The sequence below is a fragment of the Rhodamnia argentea genome, chromosome 11 (genome assembly GCF_020921035.1).
Source record: "Rhodamnia argentea isolate NSW1041297 chromosome 11, ASM2092103v1, whole genome shotgun sequence".
NCBI classification, from domain to species: Eukaryota; Viridiplantae; Streptophyta; class Magnoliopsida; order Myrtales; family Myrtaceae; genus Rhodamnia; species Rhodamnia argentea.
The window spans coordinates 21,825,666-21,845,530 of record NC_063160.1 but is presented as its reverse complement, the minus strand read 5'-3'; the positions used below and the strand labels follow the sequence as shown (position 1 = coordinate 21,845,530).

At 43.1% G+C, this 19,865-nt stretch overlaps 3 protein-coding genes and 1 long non-coding RNA gene across 8 annotated transcripts; 1 reads left to right on the top strand and 3 right to left on the bottom strand.

The window, feature by feature from the left end:
* Positions 1–1,461: 1,461 nt before the first annotated feature.
* Positions 1,462–10,886, bottom strand: LOC125312777. Its single transcript, XR_007196830.1, has 3 exons — positions 10,795–10,886; positions 4,127–4,133; positions 1,462–1,473 (listed from the first exon to the last, which is right to left on the bottom strand). It is a non-coding gene; the product is annotated as an uncharacterized LOC125312777 (long non-coding RNA).
* Positions 5,962–7,029, bottom strand: LOC115735926. Its single transcript, XM_030667374.2, has one exon. It carries the CDS (start codon positions 6,613–6,615, stop codon positions 6,142–6,144), a length of 474 nt encoding a protein of 157 aa, XP_030523234.1. The 5' UTR covers positions 6,616–7,029; the 3' UTR covers positions 5,962–6,141.
* On the top strand, positions 7,136–9,922 carry LOC115735945 (probable polyamine transporter At1g31830). Of its 4 annotated transcripts, none has more exons than XM_048272205.1 (3): positions 7,136–7,735; positions 8,329–9,788; positions 9,901–9,922. In XM_048272205.1, the coding sequence occupies exon 2, from the start codon at positions 8,365–8,367 to the stop codon at positions 9,778–9,780; it is 1,416 nt and encodes a 471-aa protein (XP_048128162.1). In that variant the 5' UTR covers positions 7,136–7,735; positions 8,329–8,364; the 3' UTR covers positions 9,781–9,788; positions 9,901–9,922. The 4 variants fall into 4 exon arrangements, with proteins under 4 accessions (XP_048128162.1, XP_048128161.1, XP_048128163.1 ...); XM_048272204.1 differs by having other exon boundaries at positions 7,137–7,605; XM_048272206.1 differs by lacking the exon at positions 7,136–7,735 and adding an exon at positions 7,742–8,215.
* A 3,792-nt stretch (positions 10,887–14,678) lies between the features above and the next one.
* On the bottom strand, positions 14,679–19,789 carry LOC115735887. Of its 2 annotated transcripts, XM_030667316.2 has the most exons (13): positions 19,341–19,789; positions 19,122–19,188; positions 18,616–18,722; positions 18,293–18,361; positions 18,138–18,192; positions 17,391–17,438; positions 17,130–17,287; positions 16,568–16,806; positions 16,095–16,185; positions 15,558–15,686; positions 15,311–15,464; positions 14,967–15,061; positions 14,679–14,876 (listed from the first exon to the last, which is right to left on the bottom strand). In XM_030667316.2, the coding sequence occupies exons 1-13, from the start codon at positions 19,563–19,565 to the stop codon at positions 14,691–14,693; spliced, it is 1,623 nt and encodes a 540-aa protein (XP_030523176.1). In that variant the 5' UTR covers positions 19,566–19,789; the 3' UTR covers positions 14,679–14,690. The 2 variants fall into 2 exon arrangements, with proteins under 2 accessions (XP_030523176.1, XP_030523177.1); XM_030667317.2 differs by lacking the exons at positions 14,679–14,876; positions 14,967–15,061 and adding an exon at positions 15,090–15,225.
* Between the last annotated feature and the right edge of the window lie 76 nt (positions 19,790–19,865).

The window sequence follows — 19,865 nt, the reverse complement described above, 5'->3', positions numbered from 1 at the left end:
AATTTAGGTGACGGCAAGGATAGTTAACCCTAACATATAAAGAAGGATCCAACCCCTGAAATTCCGAATCATAGGAAGTTATGTTGGTTAAGAAGAACGCGCTAAATCAAAAAGGAACGACAGGTGATGCACAGCTCATACCATTGACATTTGCAGCAACACATATACTCCCTCACTGCCCCACCCGCTCAATCATCAAGACCTTCCTCTCCAGCATTTCTTGAAAGAAATTATATTTAAAAAAAATAGAGCCTCCGTGATTAAAAAAAAAAAAAAAACTACTACTCTGATAGTCTGACGGTTACGTCGTTATTTCTGACGCCACGATTTTTCAATTAATGAGTGTTTTACACAAAACATGCGGTAGTCGTGTGTGCATCTACGATAAGAAATAATTGACAGTATTATTATGGAAATATTTAAAAAAAAAAAAACTGGACAAAAATGTCAGTTTGTGCCTTGGAATGTCCATGCCCTAATGACCAAAACTTCAGCTTATCCAACAGAAAGAATATGAGGCGCAGATGATCTCCCTCTCTTACACGTATGCGCGTTGCAGTTCATCGGCTCCATCGCCGCAAGAACAGGCGATTTGCATGTGAGCCGGCGGTGAATACAATCATACTTTGACACCACGTTTGACTTTTCTTCTTAAAAACACGAGGAGGTCCATATTAATCGGGTAAACCCGAATTCATGCAACACCCCCCACTAACTTCGCAATAAATCAAGTAAGATGATCTGAAACCCAGACAAATGGCTAGGAGTGAGCGGTTTGAGGGTAGGTCGAGGTTCGACCTGTATTTTTTAATAACCACCATTTGCTACTACAATCTACCGACCGTAACTCATATTTAGATACATGAATGTTATGAAATATTAACAAAGTAAAAGCCTCAGCCATGGATATAATTAGAAATGAAAGTTCAGAATAGTGATTTCAGATTATACATTAATTATCAGATACCATGGAATACCACAAGACCGCGTGAAGACATAGAATAAGAAAAACATAAAGACTTGTTTCGGGTTCAACCTGCCGTTGAAATCAATTTTACAATTTTTGAAACTTGAAACCTTCTATGCACATCCTAAAATCTAAAACCGAATCCGTACCCGCCGATCCGGCTCCCGATTCTATCATGGAACCATGCTCACCCCAATAATTGGCTCAACGAAGGACTTGTTTATATTAATTGGAGGTGGCATGGGAGATGAAACTTAAAGTATGTGCATAGTTCATGTATAAGTCCGTTGTTTAACCACCGAGCCGATCCTCTGACACTCGGAATAATCACATCATTGCTTCAAATTTTAGAGACAAGTCAGGTCTGAGGGTTATGTGCATGGGCCTCTGTGGGCTTCATCACCCCAATGAAAAGTCAAATGGCCACCAATCTCATGATTGGAAATTCTCAGTTATGTAACTTAAAAGATAAGCCAATTTCTTAATCAACCGACTTATATACATTTCTTGCATTTCCCCTCAAGATTCGGTGCCCTTTTGTATATAAAGTCGCGAGCACCGAACTTACTTGATATCAAACAGAGGAAGAAATAAAAAAACAAGGCTGATCAGAGACAAAGGTGACAGAGCGAAAGAGAGGAGGACGATGGAGTTGAAGTCATTTGCAGAAGGAAAGAGAGATGCTCGCCAGTCGAAGCATCGCAGCCCGAAGACGACGTCCATGCGGAGCAACCACAATGTGGTCGAGGCGATCGCGAGGGCAAGAGCGGGAGGCCTGGATGTCTCCGTGTCGCAGGTGAGAGAGGACGGGGCGGTGAGGATGAAGCTGGTGGTGAGGAAGCAGGAGCTGAAGCAAATGTTGGAAGCGCTAAGAAGCGGGAGGAAGAAAACCACGCACCAGACAGCGACGTCTGGGCAGTCGCTGTCCGGCGAGCAGAGTCTGAATCTCTTGTGGAGGAGGACGTTCGCAAAGGATGGTCGCCGGAGGTCGTTGTGGAGACCGGCACTGCAGAGCATCCCCGAGGAATTGCAAGTACTGCAACCTTGAAAATTTAGAGCAAACTCAAGTTTTTTTTTTTTTCCTGTTCGAATCAAACTCCAAATTTGAACTGACAAAGTAATGCTAGGAGGATCAAACTTTTCCCACTTTCCTCCTTTTTGGCCGTTTCTTTTGTGTACTGTGCTTTTGGTACTCAAGACGAGAAGCGATGAACATCTGTGATGATTTGTTTTGTTACCGATGAGCGATGACCTTACGTTCCTTCCCATTTCGTTCCAGATAATCTTATGCACGCAAATTTAATGCTAACTACCGTTTTTTTTCCTTCGTCGAGCAATTATGCTTTTCTAATCCGACGATTGGACGTAGTGATCAATCCGCCACGTGGAACAGCTCAGCATTGAAAACTTGGAGACATTGACGTGCCGAAAGAGAAGTGGGGCTTCTATTATCTGTGTTGAAGCAGAAGCAGATGTAGATGCATATCATGTGAATTAAGGAAAAGTTATGTCTAGTAATTATACACCATTAGTAGACTTGTTAAAATGGTCCAATATCTATTCAATAACCTATAAGCATTTAAATGGGTCATAACAAATTTAGGCTAGCATCATAATGAATTTACAATAGAAAGAGGTCAAAATAAGTGGGTTATAAATGGATCTATTGTGAACTCATTTACAACGTAACCCACTTAAGACAACACATTTAAGAGGCCTCTACCCTTTTCACTATGAGGTGGACTTAACTTATTTAGGGTGAGTTTGGTTTAACTTTTAAATAGACTTTGAGGGAATGCAAATACCTTTTGCCTAAGGTGTTTTGGAGAAATGCAAATAACATATGGTAAAAAAATGCTTTGAAAAGCAATTTTGGCCTAACTAGTGTTTGGCAAGAAAAATTTGTAAAAGAGCTTTCTTTCAATATTTTTTTAAAATAAATTATAATTAAAAAAAAAGGAAAATCAAACATAGGGCAAAGGCCGACAAGCTAGATCCGGCATTGGCGACAGTTAGCCTAGGCCACTAGGGATCGAGCGACCTTCGGTGATGGTCACCTAGGCTGCGGGACCCCGGGCAGCCATTGCCGGAGGTCGCACGACCAAGGCGACAGCCACCTAGGGATGAGCAACCCTTGGCTAGGGGCGGCTCGGGTCGCGTGACCCCTGACAAGATATCGCCCGGGCTTGCATGGCTCAAGAACAGTTGTCGACGAGCGAGATCCGGCTCGCCGATAGCTTAGGGTTTCATTTTCTTTTTTTGTAATTTTATTTTTTAATAAAAAAGGAACAAAATCGAAATTTAAAAGAAAAAGTGAGGATATTTTTGAAAGAAAAAAGCTCTAGCTCAGCATTTGCCAAGGCCAACTTTCATTCCAAAGTCCTTTAAGAATGGTTGCCAAATGCTCTACATTTTTCTCCAAGGGACTTTGGGGCTCAAATGGGCTTTGGGAAAGTTGAACCTTAAGAGACCCAACAAGTAATAGAGTTTTAATAACTATTTTTTTGATTTTTTTAAATTTATTTATAATTTTTATTTAAATTTCTTTTTAGTTTTTTTCTTTCTTTCCTTGTTCTTTTTTTCAACAAAGTTCGAAGAGGGGAGCAAGAATAAAAAAGGAAAGGAAAGGAAAGAAAGAAAAAATAAAATAAAATAAAAATTGTAGAAAAAGGAAAAGAATTTTTTTTTTTTAAATCATTTTTTTAAAAAAAATTATGAAAGTTGTCCATTGAATTTGTACTACATAGAAGTGTTTTAGCAATTATGAAATAAGTTTTCTTAGGTTGGGATAAATATGAAAATGTATTAGCAATATGGGTCGAGTCGGGTATACGTCAAAAACTTCATATTACGAATAAATGGGTCATAAACATATTAATGTGTCAATTTAGGTTGAACCATTTATGACACAAGCTAAAACTGATCCGATTCACCCGTTTGATTGATCCAACCATTAGGTAGATGTCATGTTATGACAAAATGATTTTATAATGTGACGGTGTGGACACTAGTTAGGTATGTAGCATCGTTTTACATTGATTTTTTGCTAAACTAGTTGGGTTGAGCTACGGTCAACTTGCTCAATATCTTTTAGTCTATCCGATTGGATTGTTGAGATTACCATCGATAAGAGTTGACGGCCTTATGAAATGATATCACCGAGATTCTTTCACCACAACCAGTCTGACGATTCGTTTCAAATTGTTGTCCGTTGTCCTCGCCCTTGTACTAACCAGCCCTTTTTAGGTTTACTCACACTTCAATAGAGGAAACTATATAAATGAGCCTCCTATATTATGAAGAAAATGACACAAACAATCATTGAACTTTGGTCTAATGTGTAATGTCATCCATGAATATTTATTTTGTTTAATGTGATTCATGAACTATTAGAAATATTTAATCTTTATCACTAAACTATAAAAAAATATTTAATGTCATCCTTCCATTGATTCAAGTTAATGGAATCTCGCGATGTAACTTTCGATATGTCAAATTTGAACTATGGACTATAAAAAAAAGTTACACATGGGTTTTCCATGTAAAATATTAATATTAAAACATCCGCGCCAGCAAATAATGACGGAAATTTTAACGCCTTGAGTTTGTTTTTCCTTTCCTAAAGTAGATGGATAAAAATATGGACATGTTGACTAATCATTTTTTTTAAAATCCAATTCAGAGTATAATAATGCACGTCATTAAACAACACCTGATTTGTTGATTGAGAAAATAGAAGGGCTAGATTGAACATTTACAAAAAATTTAAAAGTCACATCGAACAAATTAAAGATTCATAATATATTGAGTCAAAGTAGAAGGATCATTTGTATCATCCCCGCGAGGTTTGTAGTTTGACCCTGCTCAATAGGCAAACGGGCCTTGGGCTCGGTCCGTTTCTCGCCTTAATAGATAAATAGACCGAACAGTCAAACCAACCACACCCGTTCGGGCCATGACCAGGCTTTCGTCTTCGTGCCATGAAGCCCACGAACAAATCTCGCAAGCCTCGCGACTTTTCTCCCTTTCCTTCTGCTCTTGATTCCTTCGAACATGGCTGTCTTTGTCCGTCCCATCTTCAAACAAAACCAAAGTGTCAGTGGACGCTCGAGACAGGCGCCTGTAATTTGTCGACGGGACAGCGACAGATTCCTCGATCCGGGGAAACCAAGTCGCACGCGAATGCCACCCAGGAACGGGCCTTGCCTGTTGTGAATGCGGGAAATCCCCATTTCTACTGTCTTTCTCAAGAATCCTACGCTTAGAGAGCTTAACAAGGGACTTTGACAGAACAGACAAATGATCAAGATCTCTAAGAGCAAAATCAATCTTGTACGTGTTCGGCGGCGGAGAGAGATGGATCAACTACGCCACGTATGACGATGCGTCTTTTCCCCATCGTCTTTTTAAGTAAAAAGAATGAGAGACTCTGCGAGCGCACGCACGCTCCCTCGGGCGCGTGGAAGCTTGCATTTTCCTTTTGCCAGCACCGCTTTGATTCAGATTCACGGTTCGTTCAACCGGCCTTCACCTTTTCTGACCAAAAACCAAAAAAAAAAAACCAGCCTTCACCTGAACGTCAGGGCCCTTGGGAAAACCATGTTGAAGCAGCGGAAGTCAACCGTATTGACCGACCGTCCTCGTCAGAAACGCAAAAGTAAATATCTTTCTTAATGCTCCTTCTGCCGTGGCCAGATATGCTCTTACGGGTGTCAGCGTTTTGTTCGAAAGACAAAAAGACGAGTCCTTGGTGATTATCTGGCGCCAATGCACAATTAAGAAATCAAAGAGACAACCAGATGCAAGATGACGTGGAAACCAAATCTTTGAGTCAGTTTCGGTCGTTAAACACCTGTGCGTACGATATGAGAATGATTCGACCCAAGGATTGTATTTTAATCGCCGAACAGCAGCAACGGCGTAAAATGTTTACAGCTCACGAGTTCGCCAAGACGTTCGTTCGAGAAGCAGACGAACAGAACCAGCCCAATAGAGCCGCCGAATCAGAACAAGTCTATTAATTTCCTGTTTAGAACTTCTTTATTACTTACAAAAGAATCCACTGACAGCAAAAAATCTTCACTATTGATGTACAATTCCATCTCATCCACCAGTCAAACCTACGAAACTCCTCTCCTGGCGAACCCAAAAAAAAAAAAAAAAGGGAACCTTGCTCAGTCGATTTTCTCTGTATCTTCATCTTCCTCGTCGTCCTCGATGTACTCGAACCACCCTCTGTCGTCGTCGCAGAGGAAGCTCCCGAAGACCTCCCTCAGGACCCGCGACAAGATGTCGCCGAGCCAGCAGAAGCACCCGCAGCTGTCCTTCAGCTTGCCCAGGAGGCCCTTGTCGCCGACCTCGGGCGGCGACGACATGGGCTGGAGGTAGGCGAGGGCGGCGTGCTTGACGAGGGGGTTCTTGATGGGGATCTCGTACCAGCTGGAGTTGGTGGTCGGGGAGGCGGCCGACGGCAGGGGCGGGGACGAGGGGAGGAGGTCGCGGAGGCTGGTGTACGTGACGGACTGGAAGGCGATCATCTCGATGTCGGAGATTTCGAGCTGGGCGGCGGTGGCGAAGCCGTTGTGGTGGAGGAAGGTGTGATCGAGGGCGGAGGACTGGTGGGTCTTGGTAGTTATGGGAGGATCCATTGAGATGGAAACCCAGCGCGCCGCAGAGAGGGAGAGATCGCGAGAAGAAGAATTTGAACGGGAATGGAATTGCGAGATTGCTTCCTAATTGGGGGGAGATTATGGTGAATCTTCGTGGAGAGGAGGGAGGGAGGCAGTAATCAAAGAACGTGATTATGGGCAAACACAAAAAGTAGAAGGGTGGGTTAGCAGCAGTAGTGAGTAAGTGAGAGGAATCTAGAAGGAGACTGAAATAAAAAAAAAGTGATTTTTATTTTGGCTGGGGGATGACGATGACTGATGAGAGAGAGAGAGAGAGAGAGAGAGAGAGAGAGAGAGAGAGAGAGAGTCAGAGTCTGTGCGTGTGTGGGCGCCTTACATTAATTGATTTTAAAGCGGTTTTCGATTTGGGGTGTCCACAGAATGGAGGTTGTAAGTATGATCTCTCTCTTCTATCTCTCTCTCTCTCTCTGCGAAGGATGGAATAGAAGGTGAACAGGCCCAGCAGGGGTAATACAGCAGGGGGGAGAGAGAGAGAGAGAGAGAGAGAGTGATTACACGCGCGTCGGTGAGGCATTGGGTGCAGCGGGCGGACCAAAATGGAAAAAGTGAAAAAGAAATGAGTCTCTGGACGATAGATTAGAGCGAAAAGCGGGAGGAAAAAGAAGTAAAACCCTGTTGGATTCATCGCAAAACCTTCTCGTAGAAAACTTCGCCAGCAACTTATTTCCTCCTCTGCCTTTCTTCTCTCATCCCTCTAAAGCCGAACTGAATGTGCTCGGGCTCGGGCTGGGGCTTCCCGCGATGGGGTTCGAGGAGCGAGTCTGCGATCGCGATTGGCGCATGTGGGTCTTGGGCACGTGACGGAGGGCTCGGTCCTGGAGGCGCACGTGTTGGGATCTCTCGGATTCGCTTTTGCCTGCATGGTTGACACATGTTGCTTTGGTTGCTCATCGTCACCGCTTCTTCTTGCTGCTGCAAAACTCTCTCTCTCCTCCTCCTCCTATAATGGTCGGTAATATTGATGTCATTTAGCTGCAATTTTTTATCTCCTCGTTCGTTCAATCGCATGTTCGCCATTAGATTTGTGATCGCCTCCTAAAGGTCTGATTTTGCTGGCTTTGGCAACACAAATCGAGAGGTGACTGTTCTTTGGTATCTGGTTTGGTTCTTTTGTGTATTGTGGTTGCTACAAGGAAAGCCCTTCTCTTCTGATTTTCAGAGTTCGTGTTTAAAATTGCCGTCTTTTCTGTGCAAACGGAGAAGATTCAGGTGTTCAATTTTGTGCCGCCCAATGGGTTTCTTTTCTTTTTGGCCAAAAGGAGAAAATGGGTTTCTTTCTTTAGTTGATAAGATGCACTCTTCGTGGCTGCATTCTCTGCACTAGTTGTGTTGTTTCAATGGGTAACCATTACTCAGATTTTGCTTGAACATGAACCTGATCATAGTTGGAGAAAGTGAGAAAAAGAGCTTAGTAGTGTACGTCGAATGACTTTTCATTGCATAAATGAAGGTGTAAAAATTTTCCGGCTTAGCATAGAAAGTCTATCTGTATTGAGAAGCAGCTAGCTCACATACTTGAATTTTATATGATTAATGAATACGAAGCGCAAATGTGTGGGTAAGGATGCTCAACATGTACTGCAGTAAGGTGTGCTTTTTGCCCTTCACTGAAGGAATCAACTCAGCCCACATTCTTTTAAGACCTTCAATGTTCCTTAATTTTGCTTGCAGAAACAGAGAAATCCGACTTCAAAGCAAACTTCTCCCATGCCGGGAGACAATGGTGTCTTGGACTACACATCATTGGGGGGCGAATCATCCCCAACATTGGAGAAATTCCAAAAGGTTTCAATCATACCTCTTGTTTTCCTCATCTTTTATGAAGTCTCTGGGGGTCCATTTGGTGTAGAGGACAGTGTGAAAGCCGCAGGTCCCTTTTTAGCCGTCCTCGGTTTCTTGATATTCCCACTTATATGGAGCATCCCTGAGGCTCTGATAACTGCGGAGATGGGCACCATGTTTCCTGAAAATGGAGGCTATGTAGTTTGGGTTTCATCGGCTTTAGGCCCCTATTGGGGCTTCCAACAGGGCTGGATGAAATGGCTGAGTGGCGTTATCGACAATGCGTTGTACCCTGTTCTCTTCTTGGACTATCTTAAATCGGCAGTCCCGGCTCTCGAAGGCGGTTTTCCTAGAACTGTAGCTGTGCTTGTGCTGACTCTTGTGCTGACTTATATGAGTTACAGGGGTTTGACAATAGTGGGTTGGGTTGCTATACTGTTGGGAGTGATATCCCTTCTTCCTTTTGTGGTCATGGGACTGGTGGCCATTCCTCGTCTGAAACCTTCGCGGTGGTTGATGGTAGATCTTGGCAATGTCAATTGGGGTTTGTACTTAAACACTCTCTTTTGGAACCTCAATTATTGGGACTCCATCAGTACTCTCACTGGCGAAGTAGATAACCCGAGCAAAACGCTCCCGAGAGCTTTGTTTTACGCTCTCATCTTGGTCGTCCTCGGGTACTTCTTCCCTCTCCTGATTGGGACTGGAGCCATCCCTGTTGAGCGCGAGCTGTGGTCTGACGGGTACTTCTCGGACATTGCGAAGATCCTCGGAGGTGTCTGGCTGCGGAGTTGGGTCCAAGCCGCTTCCGCTCTCTCCAACATGGGGATGTTTCTGGCCGAGATGAGCAGCGATTCGTTCCAACTGCTCGGCATGGCGGAGCATGGTATGCTTCCCGAGTTCTTCGCCAAGCGTTCCCGCCACGGGACTCCGCTCACCGGGATATTGTTCTCGGCATCGGGTGTCATCATGCTCTCTTGGCTGAGCTTCCAGGAGATAGTAGCTGCAGAGAATTTCTTGTACTGCTTTGGGATGATCATGGAGTTCACGGCCTTTGTGAAGTTGAGGGTGAAGCAGCCAGCGGCTTCTAGGCCTTACAGGATACCGGTCGGGACAGTCGGGTCGATTCTCATGTGCATACCCCCTACCGCGCTTCTCCTCGTGGTCGTGGCTCTAGCACCGAACAAGGTCATGGGGATCAGCCTTGTGGCGGTGATGATCGGGCTTGTTCTGGAGCCCTTCCTTAGGTACGTGGAGAAAAGGAGATGGCTCCGGTTCTCGATCAGCCCCAATCTGCAGGATTGCGGCCCTGCTTATCACCAGTGGAATGACCAACCATAGATGGCCGCTTCCTACGTCTTGTCTTGCAAAATTCAAGTTGATTGTAATTGTGAATCCAAGTCGGTCTTCTCACAGCATCATAGTTGCTTTTTTTCCCACCAAGTGACCAGTGAAGCTGGTTTCTGTTGCTGCGAATTTGACAGAGAACTGCCTGCCGGTTGTACGCATATCGATATCGCGGTCTATTTAGTCGAATGGTATGTTGGTATGCAGTTAAAATCCTACCATTTTGTCAACATCTCCGAGAAAGATATAGTTTGTGTTCGAAGTGATTTCTGCCTCTTTCCTACAACAGTCACCTCTATGGCAACACAAACTGGGGGAAGTAAATAGTGATTCGGTTTAAAATGCAACTTGCAGCTATCCGAGAGGGAGTCTTTAGTGAGTAGAGAGGAAATTTCACCATCTGTGGAATAGTAGGGGTGAGCGGTTCTCGATTCGGTTCCCAAGCGGTTCAATGGGACCGATAACCTGTCACAGGATAGATTCAAAGAATAAGAAAATGTGTTGACTGTAACGATTTGACCCCGCTAATCCTCCTCTTTTGATATCGCCCGACGTGAAACCTCGAATTCGACACCTTAACAAGTGCTTGTCATTTACTTAAAAATATCAACGAAAAGGAGTGAGATAACTTAGCAAGTTGCAATTCTAAACCACCGACAAACAAAGACAATGAATTACAATAACGGCCAAGACAGATAACACCCGTACACAAGGTAAACAAGTTTTCGGTTTACTCAAGCTGCCTAACTAAATGGAATCGGGGCGTAGGCATTAATACAAAGTACAAGTATCAACATGCATACATACGACGTATTATCCAACACCATCATAATTCGTTACTTTTCGATGCGGAATTATGTAACGTCTCGTACCATAACAGAGACGGGTCCAAATCACACGGCCACCCGGATCACATAGCATGGCAACAAAAACTGGTCCAGATTACATGGTAGGACCGCCTAGATCACACAACGGGATTACCCGGATCACATAGCGGGGTTCTATAACATATCGTATCGCCTCAGAGACGGGTCCAGTCACACAATAGGACCACCCAATCACACAGCAAGGTCTTCCCATAAACTCCATAAGGTATACATTTAAGCACGAAGCTCGTTATCACGAAAGCTCGGTTGGTTTATATTTAGGATATGAGAGACCGGACACGTACACGTACACGATTAGTGCGTCTCTCTAATCATCACTACGCAGAGTCCCATGACTACGAGACTATACATGTCGTATTCCCAATACCAGCTATCACACACAAGCAAGTATTCTCGCACGATTCAATTCGACCCTATCCTCGCCAATCGCGGCTTAATCAGCTTGATAAAGTAAAATCAAGAATTCGACTAATACGAACAAAACAACCAACAAATAAATTCCCATCATAGACCTCGCTATTTGGGCTTCTCGGCCTCCACGTTGTCCACCCTTCATCCACAGACATCACTCACCGTACCAACCAGCTCGGACGATCGACTAATTCAAAATCAAAACAAGAAAATTCCAGTAAAAATATTAGCACAACATTGCCACCTTCGCCGAATCTCTCTCTCTCTCTCTCTTGGCCGGCTAATCCCCCTCGGCTTTTCTTGATCTGTCGCCCCAATCTCATGCTCAACGCCTAGTGAGTTCAACGCAGCTTAAAACATCAGCATGCATCCAAGTTCGAAACAGTCGTACACCCTCCCCCTTCTCGACTCCGGATATCCAAACCCACAAAAACCCACTCTTCGGCACCTCAACCAGAATCGGATTACGCATTTTGTGATCCAACCGTCTCGACAAAAACCACTACCGCAAGAGCTATCTATTGTTACCACCAAGACTACCCACTAACCCACGGCCGAGACCACCCCCGCATCGGCGCATCCCTCGGCCTACCGAAACTGAATCGCGTTGTGAAAGCTAGCAAGTGTTTTAGAAGAGAAACTTGCCTCAGTTTTTGCCATGCGTCTGGCTTGAGCTCTCCGACTATTTCAGAGTCGTCGAATGCCTGCCAAACGATGAGCAACCAGAGGAAAATGGAGAATTCTCGCCAGTGACACCCTCGAGGAAGCTACTGCTCGACCACACTTCCTCCTTCACCCTTTTGTTCTCAAATTTTTGGGTTGTTTTCATCTTAAGAGAGTTGGACCCATTTTCTTGTTATTAAACTGAGTAAATCTGGCCTTGCCTTCATGGGCCTTCGGCTGGTGGTGGAAGGAGAGGATCCATCCACTAACCTGGTTTGTTTCGGCCTCTTCAATTGGGCCGGAATCTTGTCAACGAGTCGAACTCCCAGAAGTTGTCTCGCGGTCACCGCCCACTCCTCGGGCTGTTAGTCGCTTCTGGAGCTTATCTAAATCACTCTCTTCTTCCATCGGATGAATAAGCTTTTTAATTTATTTTGCCCAGTTCTTGTTTATTTCGAACTACAAAATGGGGGTGTTACAGTGACTGCGTGATTGATCCAAATCAGTAAAGAAACTAGCACACCTATTGCTTGCAGAATCTATAGAAGGGAATCCAAATTCAATAAGACAAGCTCTTATCAGCCTCAATCAAGCACCTTGGAGATGTACCATCCCTATGATTCATGCTAATGAAACGAGGTAAAACTTACTCAATCTGGAAGCTAGGATCTTAGTAACTCGCTTATAAATAACATCACATCGAGATATAGGCCTAAAATCAACAATTGCAGAAGCGGTTGTTGAATCAGCAAGAGCAATTGCTGTCGAATCTATTTTCTTCAATAGCTTCGAAGAGGAAAAGAAACAAGACATTGCATCACAGAAAATTTTACTGATAACAATCCAAGCAAAAATATAAGAGAATACCAAAAAGCCATCTGATCCTAGTGCTTATTCCCATTCATGGAACCACAATACCTCCTTAATCTCTTCACATGTAACGGGAGCAATAAGGATTTACTGTAAATGTTAAGGGGATGTTACTGTGAAAAGAGCAGATAAAGAAGTATTAGAACATCCCGAATCATGAGAACGAAGAAGTAACCGATAGTGAGAGATGGCAACAGCAAATGTTTGCGTCACCTTCAATTTCACACTTGTCATAGGAAAGCACGGGTAACCTTCGAGCAGAGAGGCGACGATTTGGGAAAGAAAGAAGGGCGAGGCGTGACTGCGTGAGATGTGAGAGAGAGAGAGGCCACGGGAAGAAAGTTTGGACAAGAAAGAAGGAAATATTAGATTTGAGAGTACGTTTAAAAAATTAAAAAAACAAACTAAAACTGACCGGTCCGATCCTGTATTCCCGGAACCGGAAACTGGACTGCCTGGCCATCGATTCTAATTTTAAGGACCGAAAATCGAACTGCTACCCTCTAGAACCAGGAATCGGATCACCGGTCCAGGCAATTCTTGGTCCGGTTGATCCGATCTACTCACCCCTACGGAATAGTACATGAAAAAAGAACTTACCTTTCAGCTTGTCTCTCAAACAAAGTCAACTAAGAGCCAACTCAAGCAAATTGGAAACGCATTCCGGATGATTTACAAGAGAAGGCCATGGGAGTCAGCATTCTCTATTTTAAGGAAAAATTTAGTGAAGGCTTGAAATGGATATTTTTTTAAATAAGAGTCCGAAGTCCTCTCGTTATCTCAAATAAAGGTCTGAAATAAACTTTATTTCAAATAAAGACTTGAAGTGGTCATGACAATCTCAAATAAGGACATGGCCTTCAATATGGTCAAGGGCATTTTCATCCCTTATTTTTTTTTCCTTTTTCTATTTTAGCTTTCCTTTTTGTCGGTGACCGAGCGATGCTTGGAGAGGGTTGGGCGAAGGTCGCCCTCACCAGAGTGAGGCAACCATATTGATCTAAAATAAATATGTATTATTGAAAAATGTCCATGTCGGCGCCGGCCGTCCTATATGGCATCGTTGGCGATCACGTCAGTGATTTCGATCAAAATTGGCCGGATTAACTGAATTGGTATCAATACAAGAAAGTTTAGGATTAAATTGATCTAATTGAAATGTTTATGACTGTATTGATACCAATATAAAACGTTTATGACTTTTTTTAATACTTTTGCCACGAATTCGTTATTGCTATAGCAGCCAGAGGCATCGAATTTCGTAACGTTAAACATGGCCATCCGAAACACGGTCGGGCCGCAGAAACACCTAGTTTGTGGTCGTCCGAAGTGAAGCTGACATGTTGGTCTTCTATAGTTGCAGCTTCAAAGTGTACCAAGACACTCTATTCACGGACTCTCTCAGGCAGTTCTGTCGAGAATGTCATGTCCACAACATGAACCGGGTCGGGCTTCCTGCTCGGGGATGTGTGGCTCCAAAATGGAGAGTGAAATGAACTGGTTTTATTTATAAAAATCAGCTTGAGCACGCTAGCAAGTCGAAGAGAGGAGACGCAGTTTGTTTAAAATGGACAGAAAATAATATAAAGTGGTTGAGTACATTATCCTTATTTTGTTTACAAACGGACAATCTTATGTTTTCGCTTTTGCATTTTTCAATAAGTAACAACTTTCATTCATTCCATTTGTTGTTTCGGTTAATTAGTTCTGTTGAGGTCATTTTTCGTCTAACTCGATAAAATTAAGGAGAGTTATAGCCATTTAGAGGGTTAATCTAGCGCAAGCTGATAGAAATAAGCAAATTAGAATCACTTGATTCGCCTTCAAAGATGTAATTTTCGATCTCAAACTTAGTACTCGTAAGTACAAGAGTGACATGATTGAGGATCGTATGACATCCACAAAATTTCTCAATTATTGAGTGAAAAACTTTGCTAAGGCGGTCATCAACTCTTTCTAGCTGTCATTGGAGTTGTATAGGACACACCAAATCTTTATTCTCACTGAACAAGTATGTTTCAGGCTCACTGGTGATCTATCGGATTCAAAGAGACTAAGCATAACAAAATGCTTTCACCAAAGGAAGTTACTGGGCAGCGGGAGTTGAGCTCTGATCTCGCCGAAGCGTCGGTTGAGGCCGCGAAGTGCTTGGATGTGCTGCTCATCTTCCTCCACAGGTATGATTTTAGCAAAGTTTCCATATTCGAGATAGTCCACTGCACGGTTGGCGGCTTCGAGCCCCGTGACGTAAGACTTCTCCTGTTCACAACCGTGACGGGTCCATCGTCATTATCGTCTGCTGTTGAATCTTAAATCGGAAGAAACAAGAAACAGTGGCAGATCAAAAACCTGTGACCATGAACCATGACGGTTGACAATCCAGTCTCTGGCCATGAACAAGTTTGGGAAAGATGTAGAACCACGCATCATGTAACCATACGAACCTATAATACAAGGAAGATGAACAGCAGAAAACTTTATTTATCGTGGATAAAAGAGGTATCCAAAACCAAAAGCATCTTCTTAAGTTCATTAATTGCAGAAGAGATTTCAGAAGATTTCTCATCTTCTGATGGTGCAAACCCAATCTGTTGAATTCTCTAGCCATCTGTACCGTGAGATCTACCATGAGAAAAAGGTCTAGCATCAGCTGCATTAAAGAAACCAATAGCATAAAGCTATTGAAGAGCTACCTGGGAAGAAATGAGTTAAGGACTTTGGAAATCTACTAATTTCCCTATCCACCACAGTAGAATTCCCAAACTCCTTCACAACATCAGCAAGGTACAACATAGTTTTCCCAACTAAATGCTCATCCTTGAGCACCAGCAGTTCATTGGCATAATACTGCATGAACCAGGGAAAGTTCATTATTTCATCGATAATCACTGTCGCAAAAATTGCCCCACCTAAGACAAATAAAGATACGTTAATACTCACAAAATCCGATTGTATGACTTGCATAGGATTGCCTTTATGCTCGTCGTGGAGTGCATTCAAGTCGAAGAAGGTCCATCCAAAGCAGTTGTCATCCCCAGAGCAAACATTGGTCGCATTGGGAAGGGTAACCTGATATATGTCGATTTACATAACCTCTCATTAGTTGTCATTAGAAGGCATTTAGCCCCTTACAAGGGAGGAACAAAATATCAACAGCTTTCCAAGACACCCCGAAGAGAATGAGCATAATCTGGACCGAAACAGCTTAGTTCCTAGTAATTACTATGCACAAGAGTTTTACTATACTTCATAACATACACGTATTTAGCTATAACAAGAAATCACCAAATACACGGAGACCTTTCTTAATCATGTAAGGACTCTAAATTGTCATAACATTTCAAAGGCAGGATGCAACACTGAGGGTGGACAAGTTTTCCTGATTCACTTATTGACTGTCCGTATTTCCTCCCCTTTATTGGGTAATGTTAGCAGAAAGCTGGAGATTTTAGGACGAAGAAATCTGTAAGCACTTACTTTCCCATCAAGTCGAAGCTTGACACTGAGTGCATCAACACTGGCCAAGTTCATGACTTTCAGAAATTCATTCCTTGTGCGTAATACTGAGCTACACAGAACTCGACATCAAGTTAAAAAGAATCACAGAAGAATGTAACGCTAAAATCAGAGATCCAGCATGTATAGACTTGCTCTAAATTATACTAGCGAAAGAATACGCATTATTATCTCAAGTATCAGTGATTTTGAGAGCAAATAGAACCAAGTTTCACAAAGTAAAACATATTTGACTAGCTCTTCGACATAGAAATTTTCGCTCATCTTTAAGAGTGAAGAGTTCAGTAATATTAGCAGGGTCAGCTTGTTATGGCCAACAATAGGACAGAAGCAAAGAATTGCGCATTGAATGAGGAAAGGAGCCATATATGCTAAAAGTCAAGATAACTAATTTGTTTTGACTACCAAATTTTTGGAGAGAGAACAAGAATCACCTGTTCTTGATAATATCCTGAATCGTGGAGATTCTGACAGCTAGAATGAATGCATCTGCGTTAAGGCTTTCTCCCCCACAAGCTATTCGTGATATGCAGCCTGTCACCTCATCGAACATTATGTCTGTCACGCTTCGACCCTCTAAAAACACACAACCTTGAGTCCTCATGATATCCTTCCACGGCTTGAAGATTGTTTCTTTGACTGTCCCCCGACACCACACAGCATCAAAATCTTTCTGCATCCAAGACAAAAGGAGAGTGTTACACTTTGATGTGCCCATTTCATAAACATGAACGCCATTGTCCGTCAGGACGGCCTGGTGCAGACACTCAGTTAAATCCTGGTTAAAGGACCACATCATCCATCTTGACTATAATTGCACCAATGCTGCACATTCAATAGGCCAAGATCGCTGACAAATTGCCTCTTCTTCTTTTCCAGAAACTTCACATAATAGGAGATATCTCATGGTTCCCTAGCTGCCAGCTGTCATATTGAACTGCCCATGATCAAGTGCATGTAATTACAAACGAGGTCTAGAGAAGAGAACCAAAAGACCTGGTGAGCAAGGATGAGGTAATATAGCATTGCCAGAGTTGCAGCAGCACTGCACTGCTCCGGTGGCACAAAGAGACCCACTTGAAGCATTGGACGAAATACATCCTGATAGAGCTTCTCTGAGAAGCCAAACTGTCTGAAAAGCTCCCTGGCAGTAACTACCAGTTGAATATATCGTAAGAATTTGTCTTATGAACTTTGGCTAGTGATGAAGTTCATCCATAGACAGATTTTCTTTTAACGAATGTGTTGGATCTTTACTTGGATCATACTTTCTCCAGGCAGTATCAGTGTTGTCAAAGTCCACCACTGCAAGCATGATGCACACATTAGCTGTGATAGGAGGATGAGATTCGGCAAAAGTCATAAGACTAGTAACCAAATGCTATTGACGATCTTATCAAAAACAATCCTACAGGACTGGCAAATTTAATCTGATGCTGACTTTACTCTCTTGGTTTGCTGCTCACTTGTAAGTTGGGGGTGGGAAGAGGGATAGAAGTCAAGGGAGATCCATCTGTAAATACTACAAATGAAGAAAGGTTCTCCACTTCTGTCCTACAATAACTAGCTAGAAATTTCTTCACAACTCACACATATGGAACTATGCAATCCACAGTCATAATGTTTATCAGCCAACGCATCACGGTGAAATTAAATTTATAAGACTTGGCAGCGTATCACATGCTTCATTTACTTTTCCATTGTTCATCGAAGAGGAAATTACAATAGGGCAATCAAATCAAGTTGTTTCTTCATTAATTTGTTCACATATATGCCATGCTATATGCTTCAATTTACTCGAATTCTCCTTGGAAATTCTTGGCATGATCTATTGCCTTAGTTGTAGAAGTTTTTGCATTTAACTATCCCTGATTGAATAACAAAACACTGGCATTAAGAGGAAATATCATCTATAATCAGGTACAGATACAGCAAAACCATTGCATTGAGAAGTTGCAAAACAAGTCATGCAATCCAATACTTGACTGAGAAGCCTTAACATGCCTGCAGCCATTAGAGAAACTGACGTCAGTCTATCCACCAAGTCCAGTCGAAAAAACTGCATGTCACAAAGAATAATTTAGCATCACCAGAGTTACTCGTTTGGTCATGCTTTGATATATATTGACAGTGTCGTGTAGCTTCATCATGATGAGTACTTGAGTATGAACTAAGGCTCCCAAGGGAGAAGGCAACTGAGGCAGATCTTGGTATATCGGAAACTCAACCTGCATGAGTATAAATTTCACATTGAGAAACCTAAAACTAAGGCTCTCCAGATATGCAAGACTTATGCACTTGTCATAATCACGGCTACCAGAATTTGACAGCAGAGAAGCCAGTGCCACATGTGACTGAGAATGGTTCCATTCACTAGCATAAGATATGCAGAAACTTCACCATCCCAAACATACTAAAAGTAGTTTTCTTATCATCGTTTTCACGCGCTTGGAATGTTAAATGGAAAAGATATTTCAAGTACCTCTAGCCCCTCACGTGAATAGAGAGCAGACTTCATCGAATCTGTAAAGGGCTTGATCCCAAGCTCATTGACGAGGCTGAAGATGTTCTGGTAAGGGTACCAAAAGCCTGCGTGTTCAAAAGAACTCTGTTGGGTTTCTTTTTCAACTACTTTCAAAAGAACTCTGTGTGGTTTCTTTTTCCAACTACTAAGTTGTGGGAGACACCTCTGCGCATGATGCAATTCGAAAGGTCATTTTGCTAGCTCGACCATGGAAAGGACAAGTTGGAGCTCATCAACTTTCGATCATCCTTGGTGAATGCTCACATGAAACGGGGAGATGACATAATTACAACATCTCTGCCTTTAGCAGAATTACCTTATGAACTCACAGTTTCCACTAGTCTAATCTGGTCCTACATTAGCAGCTACGAGATTCGCATAGGCACTTTGCCATACCAACACATCAACAAAGCAGAAGAAGAACCAACGAAATCCTGTTCACGGAAAAGAGCCGTTTCAAGTACCTTGTATACCAATTGAGTCGGGACTGCCATAATCGTCTGCATCTTCAAGAACCGTCACATCGAAACCCTGAAAAAGAAGGGGACCAAAAAAAAAAAAAAACACGAAAGGCACTCCCTTCGAAGTCAAACGTCGGTATTCTGCACAATCACCAACTGAACACAATCTAAACTCACATATTCATCTCAACGATCGAAAGGAAGCAGAAGATGAAGGAGGACCTGCTTGCAGAGATGGTGAGCTGCACCGAGGCCGGCCCAACCAGAGCCAACAATCACCACCTTCTTATTCTTCTTCTTCCCGTCCTCACCGTTGTCGTTGTTCTCTGCGCTGGCATGGACAACAAGAGAAGGACCGGCTCTGTTGCGATCCGGTCTGTTGGAGAAATCAAATGGAGAAGGCGATAGCGTGAGACTCTGCCTCCAACTCCAAGAGAAAGATAACATGGTGGACTAATGGTATCTGCGGCGGCTTTCAACTGTTTTCACTCCACACACCCTCCCTCTCTTGCCTGGTTATTGGAAAAACGGTTGAGATCAGTTCATTGGTGGAGGTGGCAACCGCCAACAGGCAGACCAAACCGCGCGAGATATTTCTACCGGGGGCCTGGACTTGGTCCTGGGCGGACCTGGAGGCCCATTAAGCCACCCAAGCCCGTCGACGCAGGAGGCGCAAACGAATTGACGTCCAAGCCCGCCCAAACCCGAAATGCGAATGGACGGGTCGGGCTTGACTGTTTCGTTCTT

Coding starts and splice junctions, on each gene's coding strand:
- LOC115735926 (XM_030667374.2), bottom strand. CDS start 6,615: ATGGATCCTCCCATAACTACCAAGACCCACCAGTCCTCCGCCCTCGAT.
- LOC115735887 (XM_030667316.2), bottom strand. CDS start 19,565: ATGTTATCTTTCTCTTGGAGTTGGAGGCAGAGTCTCACGCTATCGCCT. Junction 18,193..18,292: donor GAGCCTTAGTTCATACTCAA/GTACTCATCATG, acceptor TGTGACATGCAG/TTTTTTCGACTGGACTTGGT. Junction 15,062..15,310: donor CTTAACTCATTTCTTCCCAG/GTAGCTCTTCAA, acceptor CTTGTATTATAG/GTTCGTATGGTTACATGATG.
- LOC115735945 (XM_048272203.1), top strand. CDS start 8,222: ATGCTCAACATGTACTGCAGTAAG. Junction 8,246..8,328: donor TCAACATGTACTGCAGTAAG/GTGTGCTTTTTG, acceptor TTTTGCTTGCAG/AAACAGAGAAATCCGACTTC.